General features: G+C 43.5%; 1 protein-coding gene across 6 annotated transcripts in view; it reads left to right on the plus strand.

Annotated features, from left to right (window-relative positions):
• Positions 1–3600: 3600 nt before the first annotated feature.
• The window catches only part of Ptpn20 (protein tyrosine phosphatase, non-receptor type 20), a 64486-nt gene continuing 53990 nt past the window's right edge, over positions 3601–14096 (plus strand). Inside the window, exons 1-3 of one of the 6 annotated variants that reach the window (XM_087588227.1) lie at positions 3601–3978; positions 11635–11682; positions 13353–13503. In XM_087588227.1, coding sequence (XP_087444353.1) covers positions 13470–13503 — 34 coding nt within the window. In that variant the 5' untranslated portion in view covers positions 3601–3978; positions 11635–11682; positions 13353–13469. Of the gene's footprint in view, positions 3998–11634; positions 11716–13352; positions 13504–14096 lie in introns of those variants that run through there. The other 5 variants (XM_087588223.1, XM_087588225.1, XM_087588226.1 and 2 more) reach the window with 5 other exon arrangements.

The raw sequence follows: 14096 nt of genomic DNA on the forward strand, positions 1-14096 counted from the left end.
GCTGGGACTTTTATTAGGCTTAGACTTCGCTCAATTTATTTTTATAGAGTCTTTTATGGCCAGTGTCTCAAAGCCAGGCAGGAAGAAAGCAGCACACAGAGAGGCCGCACAGCTTCTTTTAAGCTCACGGTTCTCATCAACTTGTGTTTAGTTCTGGCTGTGAAGAATTCCATCCCAAAATAAACCGAGCAGCCAAGCAGAGGCCTGCACCAGGGGTGCTGTGGAGGGGAAAATGCCATTCAAGGGATTGTTCTGTTTCTGTCACTTGCTTCTCTTTTCCCATTTTTTATCCTTTGACAGGCATCCATACTGGCCTGGGATTCACTATGTAGCTTAGCCTACCTTGATTCTCATCCCCCCCCTCTTTCTCTCTCTCTCTCTCTCTCTCTCTCTCTCTCTCTCTCTCACACACACACACACACACACACTAGGGAGTAGCACTATTAGGAGGTGTGGCCTTGCTGGGGGAAGTGTGTCATGGGAACGGGCTTTAAGACCCTCATCCTAACTGCCTGGAAACCAGTCTTCTCTTAGTGGCCTTGAGATGAAGATGTAGAACTGTCAGCTCCTCCTGCATCAAGTCTCCCTGGATGCTGCCATGCTCCCACCTTGATGATAATGAACTGAACCTCTGAACCTGAAAGCCAATTCCAATTAAATGTCCTTTATAAGATTTGCCTTGGTCATGGTGTCTGTTCACAGCAGTAAAACCCTAACTCAGACACACTGTCTCTTCCCCATGGGTGTGTGAGTGTGAGCGAGTGAGTGTGTGTGTGTGTTGTGAGGTGTGTGTATGGTATACATTGTGTGTAATTGCTAATGTAGGTATGTGGCTGTTCAGAGGGAGTGTTAGAACACTCTCCATATGGTAGTGATCAACTGATCCGCAAGTTCTTATCTTTATAGTCATAGACTAGTGTGTATCTCTCATTCCTCATCAGAGAAAGGTTTTTAATTTTTAGTTAATTAATTAATTAATTTTGCAGTGGATGGCAATGAATACAGAGACCATAACTGGTCACATGCAGAGAGTAAATGACTGTGGAGTGTTTGGTTCTAAATGGGACATCTGTGGGACGATGGACCATGCTAGGAAACTTGGTGAGGTAGAGCATGTCCAAGACCCCGGCACCCAGGTACCCATCCACCTGAGATGGTAGATGCCTCCCTGCTCCCTGCCAGATTCCTGACCTGAAACACATGCCACACTTCCCACATAAGGAAATGTGACCTGTGGCCATGTAGCCCCAGAACAGTGTTCTCCATGCTAATGAGGTACCTAGAGGCTCTGAGGGTTTAGTCAATAAACTTCCCTTCCTAGACATCCCTCCCCTGCGAAAGGTATTTAATCTCTGATCCACCCCGATGAGTTGATACACATCTATTTTCCTTGGATGAACAGTCAAATAAAAGCTATGGATAAACATTGTACTGGCTGGTTTTGTGTGTAAACTTGACAAAAGTTGGAGTTATCACAGAGAAAGCCTCCCTTGAGGAAATGCCTCCATGAGACCCAGCTGTAAGGCATTTTCTCAATTAGTGATCAAGGGGGGAGGACCCAGCCCATTGCGGGTGGTACCATCCCTGAGCTGGTGGTCTTGGGTTCTATAAGAGAGCAAGCTGAGCAAGCCAGGGGAAGCAAGCCAGTAAGCAACATCCCTCCATGGCCTCTGCATCAGCTCCTGCCTCCTGATCTGCTTGAGTTCCAGTCCTGACTTCCTTTGGTGATGAACAGCAATGTGGAAATGTAAGCTGAATAAACCCTTTCCTCCCCAGCCTGCTTCTTGATCATGATGTTTTATGCAGGAACAGAAACGCTGACTAAGACAAATGTGGACTATCTCTTCCATTGAAACCAACATGGGGAGGATGGAGGAGACTCTCCTAGCTCTGTCTCCAGTGGAGGGCCTCTCTACACTTCCAGACAATGCTGCTACCTCCACTGATGCGCTAAAGCTGGAGTTCCCCATTTCACTGACCTGGGTTTACTGTCATCCTCAGCCCGTGGGCCTCCAATGGTTCTGGCCTCTCCGAGGGCTCATGGACCCCCCACCTTTCGTTCCTGACTCTTCTGAGAGTCAGGGAATCCCAACTTCAGCCTCCCCATCTTGGACTCTGTTTTCCTACCCCTCGAACAGTGTCTTGGCACTTCCCTAAAGCCCAGCACCCAAAGGCAGTGGTACAGGGAGACACAGTCAGACATTCCTTGGATTTTGCCTCCCCAGTGGCCATGCCCCACACCCCAGTGGCAGGGCGAAATGTGGACCCACAGACATCTGGATCATCCTCCCTGCCCTCAAGGCTTAGGGATCATCCAGGAAGAGGGGGGTGGAAAGATCGTAAGAGTCAGAGGGAATAGATTCCTGTAGAAAAACAGTATTTTCTGGATACGGCAGTGCTGTTATACACATAAAATCACAGAGGCTGGGACTGCATGCACAAGGTCAAGCCAGTCAAAATCTCAGCATAGATTGGGTGTATGAAGAAGCTATTGGTAACATATGGTTGTGTGGGTGTGTGGCAGGGGACGGTCAGTTTCTTCAAGGATGGGGACTCTCAGAGACTACTCGTGCTACCAGTATTTAGATCTACACCCATGAAAGTATCAGCAGAACTAAATGTACTCAGGGGGGAATTAAAAAGAAACAAGAGTGAGCACATGAAATTGAGAGGGAAACATGACAAGAGAAATAAAGGAGACATTGCTGAAGAGAAAGTCAGGGGAAGATTCATAGTCCTATTCATGTATGACTATTAGATAGAATATTTTAGAGGCAAAATAAAAATAACTTAGGATCCTGAGGTCCTGGGTCTGGGTACCCACTAGGGTCCTTTCTAACCCATAGCTTGGAATGAGAAACCATCTTAGCATCGGTTCTTGCCCTTGTGAGGGGTGAATAGATGAATCCCACCTCAGAAGACAGTAGACATTACTTGGTCTTTAGGGGACATTCCAACGGGAGTCTGGGTATTCAGATTAGAAGCAGGGATGGCAAAGCCCATGGGATTCCAGAAGCACTACTGCCTCCTTGGTCTGGTGACTACTGCTTTCCAGCTCAACTTCCCCAGTGGGATGGCTTGAATGTCTGTTCTCAACCAGCCAGCCAGCCAGCCAGCCAGCCGACCGACCAGCCAGCCAGCCAGCCAGCCAGCCAGCCAGCCAGCCAGCCAACCAACACACCAAGATTCCTTAATCAAAATAGCTGGAATTTGAGTGCTTTTGGGCCTCGGGTAGGATCCTCATGGGTAGAATTGATGCTACAAAAAAAAAAAAAAAAAAAAAATCGGGGGTTGGTCTCTTTCCTTCGTTATCCTTTCTGCCTTCTGCCAGATGAGAGACTGTTTTCTTTTCTGGCGGACACAGTACACAAGCCTTTGCCAGGTTTTAGCTCCCTGATTTTGGACTTCCCATTCCCTAGAACTGTAAGAAGCGATTGGCATTCTTTGTGTGGTGATTTGAATATGCTTGGCCCAGGGAGTGGCACTATTTCGAGGTGTGGCCTTGTTAGAGCAGGTGTGGCCTTCTTGGAGGGAGTGTGTCACCGTGGGAGTGATACTCTAGCTGAAACTGTCTCAACTGATAGGATCAATTGACTTCCTATTCTGGCACAGCCTAGGGGACTACGTTGGTACCATTTGTCTGCGTTGTTCTGATCTTAAAATATAAAGGGAGGCCCCCTTCTCACTTCCTTGGGATTCAGTAGGCAGCTTAGAGGCTGCTCTTAAAACAGTTGGCTTTAAGAGAGGGAAAGGCACAGGCTGCAGGGAACTTAACAGCGGGACCCACAGTGGGCACTGAAGTTCCTCGGAAGACCAGCAGGGGGAAGCACTATCTGCTCTGACCAGGTTTACAGTGGCTTAGACTAGGACAGCACTGCGCAGGCTCGTGGCAGTCTCTGGTATTGGACACATCGAGGCTCTGGCGCGAACCTCCTGGTGAGGCGGTTGGAGCCCCGGGGCCCGGTCTGACAGGCCCAGGTGAGGAGAGGTGGGCCAGGTCAGGGAGTGTTGAGGCGTGAGGGGGAGTCCTTCCTCTGCTTCTCAGGGAGAAGGGGCTGTTCGTGCACGGAGACCTCGAGCACAGGCTGACTCCGAGGCTCCCTGTAGGCTGGGAGTGAGACTGACCATGGAGGCGGGAGGGCTGGACTAGGCCCAGCCTCAGGATGATGGGTGTCAGGGTGACGGGTGTGGGCCTGCCAACCCTAGTGTGTGGTAGGGGAAGATCTGGGGGTCCTGCTGAGTTTGGTAATAAGCAAAGGTTTGGAGACCAAGGGCGCCATGGACACTCGAGCCGGTGAGGGTTGGGGTGGCCAGAGAGAAGACCAATTAACCAGGAACTCGTGTGGAAAGTGTACCCGGCACGTGTTCTAGAAGCGAGGTGTAGAGGAAAGAAATAAGCAAGCTCCCTGCCCTTCATATTCCAAGAAGGAGGTAACAAATCAAGGTTGAGTCTAAGTCAAGGAAAGCTGGGTAGGAGGAGTAGTGTTTTCCCATTAGAAGTGGTTCTTGATGTTGAGTTCGAGATACCTGCATACAAAGAACGTACTTGGGAAGCACTTTGCACCTACCACGTTATTTTTTCATATCCATCTGTCACCGAGTAGATTTACTTTCGTTGTGACAGAACGTGACAGCAATCACCTAGTGGATTTTAAAACTGAGATCAAGTTTAACCTGAAGTCATACAGGCTGGTGTGAATTTGGTTCTAGAGCCGGGGAGGATGTTAGGGCTAGGGTTAACAATTTTAGTTATTACCGTCTATATGGCATTCAAGGAACTGGATGGAATTGAGAGTTCCATAAAGAAGGGGAACATCAAATAATTAAGAGGGGGAAACTGGTGGTTACTCGTGGCTAATGCTACCATGTAAGATGTTGGCGAAGCAGGCCGAGATGAGGTAGTTTCAGGCCAGCCTGGTCTAGCCTGCCTCAAAACAGCCTCGAACTAAAAACCAAGGCCAAATGGAAACAAAACTCACCCACAAAATGTTTTTGACAACTAGGAAAATTTTAATCATTTTAAACACAGCTTTAGTGTATAACAAAGAGAGGCCTTTTGGTCAAATTCATTTTTTTAAATAGGAGAGACTAGAAATTTGTCCATATGCTGATGTAATTGAGATCAGAGGAAGGGAGAAAGATACAGATAAAAGAAGAATTTTGCCTGAGGGAGTCCTTGGAAATCTGCTGAGTTACAGCAGACTATATTCCACTCAACTACCAGGTAGAAGGGAAACAGACCACAAGTACAGAGCAGGTTGGTAATAGAGGAAGACCTGTGTGTCAGGAGCAAGGCTGGTGTGGGGTAGGAAAAAACATTGCTGTTGGAGAACTCAGTAACATAGTCCTTCTGTGGAATGGAAAAGGAAACAGGAAACAGAATTGAATTGCTGCAGTGTTAAGCGCCTGTTTGGAGTCAAGGATTTGTGAGGCCAGCTAGTGTGGTTTTATGATTTATTTCATCTGTGCAAGTATTCAACCTTGGGAAGGTTTTTACAAAGATTAAATGAATTAGATTCATGAAAGGCATCAAAGTCGTTGCCAGGCACATTGTAATATAATCTCCCCTTGAGTTATCATTTTGCTTGATTTTTTCTGTTTTTACAAATGTGCCTGAGAGAGGGGACATTTACCAACAGAGGAGATCTCCTCCTCCTGCACATTCTTCAGTCAGATCGGACTTCACTGAAGTTTACAGCTATCTTTAGGCACCTGCTCCTGGTTTGGTTGTATTTATGAAGCTTTGTAATTCTGGCAGCTTCTGTTGGGAGTTCATTATAGTGACAATTACTAAGTTTTTTGAAAAATATTTTTATTGCTTATTTCATATTAGACCTAATTTACCCACAGTTACAAAATCTACAGCTCCAATATCACCAGGCTGAAAAAAAAAATCAGTTTAATAGGCTATTATTCCTCCCTAGCCATTTGGGCAGTATTAAGATATAATAATGGCTGGTATTGACTGAGCTCCAGTTTCTGTTTTTTGTGGTAGATTTTATTTGTATTTTTTCCAACTGCTCAGCCATAACTCTTCCATAAATTCAGTGGAATACTTAAAAGTATTTGACCGCAAAGCCAGATCAGCTGTGTCCTACACTGCCTTCTTATGTGCCCGTGAGCAGATCAACTACTGTGTTTCTTTTTAAATAATGCATGATGTGGAAACAGTAGTAGTTGCCTGATAAGGTTATTGTAAGGATCAAAGGAGTCAATGTGGCGACTTCATGGAAGTATTTCTGCTTGATTAGTTCCATTAAAATCATCTAGCCATTGTGTTTTCTTGGCATTTAGGCACTGTATTATTTCTTCTCCCCTGGGGCTTGCTTATTCCACCCTTCTGGTTGTATTGTCTGTATGAGGAAAATAAATGGATATCAGTTTGCTTATAGGTACAAAATATAACTTATATTTCCTCTGGACCTATGAACCTCATCAGTGCTGGTGTTGCCTACCACAAAAGCTTGGAGTCTGAGTCCATTTTTGGGGGAGGGGTGTCCTAAACTGGTAGACCACTGAAGATATTTGGTTACAAAGATCAGTAGATCTGCAGGCCAATGCTGGGTATAGTGCATGGTAAATGATGGAGGCTATTTGGCTGTACAAAATCTATAAGAGGGTTACTGTATATTGTATACTGTACACTATACACTGTGTACTGTATAAAGAGGTTAACAAATGGAGTGCATTTGTTACTGATTGAAAGTAACTGGACAGACTTGGAATTTGGGACGAGTGGAAATTCCAAATGATCTTTGCTGACAGACAGTGACCCAGTAAGCCTGCAGTGAGAGCTGCATGAACATTTGTGGGATGAAGTGTTCTATTTTCACAGATTTGGAATCAGCAAGTCGTAGTAAGGTCCTGGGAACCATCAATTTTTAAAGAGTGCCATGAGTGACTTAGATATGCAGTTCGTTTGGGATCTCATTAGTACAAAGCAGTGCATTTCAGCCCTGATGGTGTCATAATCACTTCTCAGTCAAACTGCCAGCATTCCAGTGCTATACCGGAGCATTCTGATCTAATTGGCTAGGACGGCTCGGGTAGGGCCTGGACATTGGTGGTTTTAACATGTTCTCTGATCAATTGTCCCATGTTCTCGGTTTGAAGATCACTGCCATAATCAGCCATGTTTCCATAGAGGGGATTTTAAAAATAGGCATAGCTTCAGGTAGCATGGTATTAGGAGGGGAAAAATAGCATTTCTGAACTCAGATCTAATAATCAAATAACTGAAAATGGGAAGAATTGATGATTGAATTACTATTTCTCACATTTAGCAATGGGGATTTGATCAGGTTTACCCTAGGTCAGAGAATTAACATTTATCAGGAACTTTATGTATAATCTTAGTCTTGTATTAACTCTGGGATATTAGGCCGAGAAAGGGTTAATTAACTTGCATATGTTTTTATGTCTTGTTACTGACAGTTACTAAGCCTAGATTCATTTCTCCAATGCTTCCCAAATTGGTGCTCACTCTTGGGTAAACCAAGGGAACTTTAAAAACAACCAGTATTGGGGTCTCATTCTCAGATACTTTATTCTCAGATTTTGTTATTCCAGGGCAGCCAGGCACTGGGATTTTACAAAGCTCTTCATTGATTGTAGTATGCACATGAGGTGGATGATCTCTGAGAAAGCTGATGTGGGCACATGTCACGCACATGCATGAAAGCCAGGGGACAGAGAGCTTTGGGGTCAACTGTCTCCTTCCACTCAGGTTGCAGACTCCATGGACATGCATCTCCACCACTGCACTTCTCGCCTGTCTACTGTGCACTACTGTGATGGTTTAATTTCCATCTGTACTGGCCTATTGTCCTCTAGGTTATGGTTTTTGTTTTAGATGAATTCTCACTTGGTCCAGACTGATCTTGAACGGATTCATGGCATTCCTGTCTCTGCCCCTCAGGTGCTGGGTTGACAGACAGGTCTGCATCATACCACTTGGCTTCTCCTAGGTTTTTATCTGGCAGCATTATGGGGTTAGATTTGGTATGTGATCTATTTTGCATTAATGTTTGTACATAGTATGGGCATTGGTTAAAATCCATAATGTTGCATACAGATATCCAGTTTCTTCATTGTGTTGAATACTGTCCTGTTCCCTCAGTGTTGGCACTTGTCACACAGTTTAATTGACACTGTGTGGATTTTTTCTGCCTTTTTGTTCGTTTACACTTAGGTGTATTTCTGTGCTTACACCACTACCATTGGCACCAGCGAAAGCCTCTACTGGGCACTGGGGTTTACTCTTTGCCTAGCATATTTCTCTAGAATTTGAAAAATAGATTGTATTTCCACAGTTACAGTATTATTTCTTTGAAAACCCCTTTCTCCAGCATTCCTTAGTTGCAATCAGCTAGTATGCCTGTGCACATTTGTTTCTTTCCCTGAGAAGCCTTCATTAGGCTAACTCCATATCTCATATGGCCTGAGAGCTCATTTGTTTGTTATTCAGTAATATTCCTTTGATGGACATATCACAGTGTATCCAGTCACACACTGAAGCATATCTTAGTTGTTTCTAGTTTTTGGTGATTGTGACTAGAATAACCACAAATATTTAAGGCTCCAGTGAACAATGACTGACCCTCATGGTAGCTAATACTATGTTCAGCTCTGTAAGGATACGCTAAAACTGTCACCTAGAGTAGACACCATATTTCCTTCCACCAGCAATGGCTTACTCCTAGTAGTTTGCACTCTCACTAGTATCTGGTATTGTTAATTAGCCACTACAAGAGATGAGTAGTAGTATTTGGGTTTTGCTTAGTAATTTCTTAATAATGTAGAATGTGAAACATATCAGATATCTGTTTATTTCTTTGTCAAGTTATCAGTTTAGATCTTTATTTTAATCTTTTTTTGCTGACTACTAAGAATTCTTTGTAACTTTTGGATTATAACGATCAGTTATCTTTTCTGTAAATATTTTCTTTGGATCTTTTTATCTCTATTCTCAACAATGTCTTTAAAAATAGAAGTTATTTTAATTTTAATGAAGTAGACAAACTTATCGCCAGCTGAGTGTGGCGGGTGTGGCGGGTGTGGCGGCACATGTCAGCTCTCAGGAGCGTGGGAAAGGAGGTCATCACAGTTCAGTGCCAGTTTGGTCTGTGTATGGGTCCCCAGGGCATTCGAGTGTATGTAGTGAGACTTTGCCTCAAAAACCAAGCAAGCCAGGAAGCAAACAAACAGGTAACAGCAGTAAAGACAACAAAAACTAATTGCCAGCCATAGGTAGCTAGATTTTATCCTTCTAATTGTCTTATTTTGAATTTTTGACTTCCCAAAAGATGCTTTAAAATTCTAAACCTGGCACTTGGTACTCTGACTTTATTTGGAAACAAGACCTTTTCAGAAGTGAATAAACGAGATGAAAAGAAAGTTCCAACCAATAATTGTGTTCTTGCGGAAAAAGAGACATTTGCATATAGACACAGGGAGATGCGATGTGACAGAGGTAGAACTTGGAGTGCTAGGACCATGAGCCAGGGCTCATGAAGGCCGCCGCTGAGCCGGAGGTGTTAGGAGGAGAAAGGAGTGCTCCTCCCGCAAGCTTTCTGAGGAGGGAGGGGGATGGCTTTGTTGACACTTGAACTTCTGTTTCCAGAAGTGTGCGATAATACATTTTTAATTTTTAAAAATCCCATGCAGTTTGTGGTATAGTGCTTTGTTTTAGAAGCCTCAGGAAACTAACACATATCCTGGCACAGGTTTTGGAATGGGTACCATTTGGGTAGACCTAGGAAGAGTGGTAAGGCTCACGATATAAAACCTCTAGATGAGATTAACAAGATTTGGGTCACAATATAGATCTGATTCTGGAAAAGACAACAGAATTGTGTAAAACACACATTGGTTTTGGAGAATACATATATCATTGTGAGCAGAATTTTATTAGAAACATGAACTTCACGGGTGAGATCTTAAGGGAATGCAAATTACAATAACTGACTCTGAAGAAAGGCTAACACTTTGTTACGAGCGTCAGAAACTTGGCTGGACTGCGCTCTACAGCTGGGTAAATGGTTGCGATGGCTCAGTGGTCAAGAACACTTGTTGCTCTTGCAGAGGACTTCAGGTTCAGTTCTCAGCACCTATATAGCTGCTTACAAATCATATGTAAGTCCAGTTCCAGGGGACCTGGCACACATTTCTGGCCTCTGCAGGCTCAAGATATATACCCAGTGCTCATACATTCAAGAAAAACACTCATACATAACATACCAATAAATCTTAAAGCATCCCATATCAGTAACAACCACAGAAAAAGAAAGAAGGCGGTGGCAGCAGCTATAGCATCAGCACTGACACTGAACAGTTGGCAAGTTAAACTGCAAAACGGGTGATCAAAGAGTGGCCAGCGGCTTTACAACTGGTGAAGTGGCCAAGCAGGGGAGAGTGAGTGAGAGCCAGACTGAGCCACAGAAGTGGTACAGTGCTGGCCAAGGCTTGAACAAGTGCAGGAGAGAGCCATGGGAACTGCTGGAGGCCTTTACAGCAGCAACCATGGAGTTGCAGGAGTGGCCAAGCAAAACAAAACAGAAACAACAAATACAGTACAGCAAAGCAGTGACAGTGGAAGGAGCCAGCGGCAGAGCAAGAACAATTCTTAAGACATGGGTCATACCAAGTAATACAGCTTAAAGAACTTGTGCTGGGAATACCTTTATAGGAAATAAATGTTTTTCAAGGAAAAAACATCTCTTCAGGTGACTGTAGGAGTTCCAGAGTCAGTCATTTTTCAGTTTTTGAGGCTTCCCTCATCTTCTTTCCTGGTGAGTGTGGGCTTCTGAGAGCAGGGCATTTAAGAAGTGTTTCAACAGCATGAGCCCTGGGAGTAACTGCCAGGGGCAGTGTGCCGAGCATGTCACTCTAAACATGTCACCCAGACCAAAATCCACTGTGAAGAGTGGTCTTAGCACCTCAACCGAGCATGGTTTTTTACCTTTTAGGTCTTTCTTCTCAGAGCCAATTCTTTGATTTTCTACATTATCACATCTCTCCAGAGAGAGAGAGAGAGAGAGAGAGAGAGAGAGAGAGAGAGAGAGAGAGAGAGAGAGAGAGCGCTTGCTTTGTATTTGGTCTGGAGGGTGATCTATGATAGCCATATTTGGGGTCTCAAATGAGTGAGTTTATAAAGCAAAAGTACAAGAATATAGCAAGTAGCAAAGAGAAGCAGCAGAGAGATAGGCAAACAGCATCACTTCAGGCCCAGCATCAGCAGAAGTGTGGAAGCCTGACTGAGAGAAAAAACAAAGTAACTTTCAAATCAGACACACATAGTAGCCAGCAGAAATGAAGATAGTAACCTCTGTTAGGAATAGTTTACCTTCTCGTTCTCCTCAAGGGTGTATTACTTTCAATGCACTTAGCAGCATGAAGTCAAAAGCTGATTGTAGAATGAAATCTCTTAGGGGATGTCACAGCCTGTTCTATACAGTTTTTTACTGTTTTAGACAGTATGGAGTAACTTAGGAATAGGCATAGCCTGATCTCTGCAGTGGTGAGTTGCAAGGCCTCATTCTATTCCTGTCCTGCAGCTCAACATAGAACTAAATCTTCATCAACTCATTATTAATTGTTGTCTGTTCATCCAGTCTCCCTTTTGTTTTTCTACAGGATTATCTCTGACTCACTGCACTGGAGTTTGGCAAAAGCATCTCAGAAGTGGGTGTGCTTTTTTGAATGAAATGATCAATGGTAACTTAATTGTCACTTTCAATATTGGTTATCTTTTATAGAAAGGTTTTATAAAAACCTCCCAGCCATGCTAGAAACAATTTTTAAAAGGCATAAAACATTGCTTAAATGCAGTTTTGACTTTTGTAGATTGGAAGTGGTGATTATTGGGTATTGATTAGTAAAGATTTCACCCTACTTATTTGTGATCTAGGGAGATCCAGTTTATGTATATTTACATAAAGAGAACAAATCATTGAATTTGAGTTTTTCACACATTTACTTGATGGGCTCTCATGTATGAGGTATAGCATATTTAAACCCTGGTGTTAAATAAGAAATTAAGTTTCTATTTATCAAGGAATAGTTAGATCTTAACTGACAAGATTCCAAGGGAAATTAATTTTGGCTTTAATTAAAAAATGAACTGTATTAGTATTTTTAACTATGCAGTTGGAGGATGGGGGATTGTAATTATCAGGGATCTTAGCACACAGCTTAGCATTTCAGCTCTGCCTCTGGGAGAGCTCCTCGGTGCTCCTCGGTGCTCCTCAGTGCTCCTCAGGGCTCCTTGGTGCTCCTCAGGGCTCCTCGGTGCTCCTCAAGGCTCCTTGGTGCTCTTCGGTGCTCCTCAGGGCTCCTCGGTGCTCCTCAGGGCTCCTCAGGGCTCCTTGGTGCTCCTCCTAAGGTTATAGTAAGTGTGAGTTACATGTAGAGCACTGGTTAATGATTGACACAGCTCTGAATTCTGGTCCTTGGTGCTATCTTTTTATCAAAAGTATTTGTATTCCCGGGGTTGGGGATTTAGCTCAGTGGTAGAGCGCTTGCCTAGCAAGTGCAAGGCCCTGGGTTCGGTCCCCAGCTCCGAAAAAAAGAAAAGAAAAAAAAAGTATTTGTATTATTGCTGAACAAAAGTGTGCAGGTTACTATACAAGTTCAATAAATCTAGCGGTCTTAGTAGTAAACATCTGAACAGGTTATAGTTTTCCCACGTAATAGTCGTTGGAGTAGGTTGTCATCACAAGGCACTGGAAGAACAGTCCATCTGTCTTTTTGCCTCATTTCAAATTGTAAGTAAGTTTTATTAGCATCTTTTAAAATGCTTTGTATTGAGATAGTCACTTTAATTTCATATTAATTCATTTTTGGACAGCTAATAAAAAAAGTATCTCCATGTTTAAATTCCCAGAATTTGAGATGCTGAGGCAGGGGCTTTATTTTAAGTTCAAGGTTACATAGTGAGTTTCATGGAAACTCACAAAATCTTGGTTATAGAAAAAAATGTGTACATGCGTGTGTGTGCATGAGCAAACGTGCGTGCGTGTGTGTGTGTGTGTGTGTGTGTGTGTGTGTGTGTGTGTGTGTGTTGCCAATAGAAAGAAACTGATAGAAAGGAACAGGATCTTTTGGGGGCAATTATGGCAATGATTAGAAAATAAAAAGTATCCATGTGAGGATTCTTTGTAGATTGGAGGAACAGGAATGGCTCAACCATAGGCTTTGTACCTAATTCTTTTTAATTCTGTATTGAATGACATAGGTAAGGCATTTAAAGAATTGAGTGCCCTTTCAGTGACAGTGACTGATTTATTAGTTAAAATGTGAGAATCCCAGTTGTCTAACAGAAAACTCTTTGTATGCTTCATGTACTGGGTTAGGAGCGCTCCGATTGTATGCTGGCCCCTGGATACTAAATAGACCTGCCTGACTCCAGGAACTAAGGCTCCGTATCTGCAGAAGCTTTTTGCCCATCTCATTCCGGCTATGGGGACAACATGTCTTCACCCGGGAATGTTAGACAAAAACATGGTAAGTTTTCATGACTTCTTCACCTAGAGGGCCTTGGGGATAGGAGCAACTGGAGCTGTGCCTCTCATGCTGTAGCCATGAGCAGAGGCTGCCTGTGGCTTTGTTAGCCTGTAGAGACCAGTTCTGACTCTAGAATGGCCATCTAAAAAGCCGTCATATGCACAGCACTAAGGAGTACATTCAAGTCTGACTTCATCCCTTTCAAATAACATTTTTTGCTTATCATAAACCATGCTTATTATACAGAATTTGTGAAAACCACACTCCCCATGAAACCACAAAGAAGATAATGAAACCGCTAACTTTCTTGTTAAGCCGCTGTTATTTGTTTTTTGGTTTTTTTCTTAGATATGAACTCAGGGTATACACGTTTCTAAAGACTTGGTTCACAGTACAGATGCCACCCATCTCTCAGCTGGCCCTGCTGTCATTCTGTAGCGCCAGTCAGTAGCTTGCCCTCCTCTTTCTGTCTTCCCCCTTTCCTTCTCTTTTCCTTCCCTGGTTTAGTTTTTATGAGGTAGGGTCTTCTATTTAGCTTAGGTCAGCCTCAAACTCACTCTGCAGTGGCCTGTAATTGTCAGTTCTCTTGGTCA

This window comes from Rattus norvegicus, chromosome 16, assembly GCF_021556685.1.
Source record: "Rattus norvegicus strain SHRSP/BbbUtx chromosome 16, alternate assembly SHRSP_T2T, whole genome shotgun sequence".
Taxonomy (NCBI): Eukaryota; Metazoa; Chordata; class Mammalia; order Rodentia; family Muridae; genus Rattus; species Rattus norvegicus.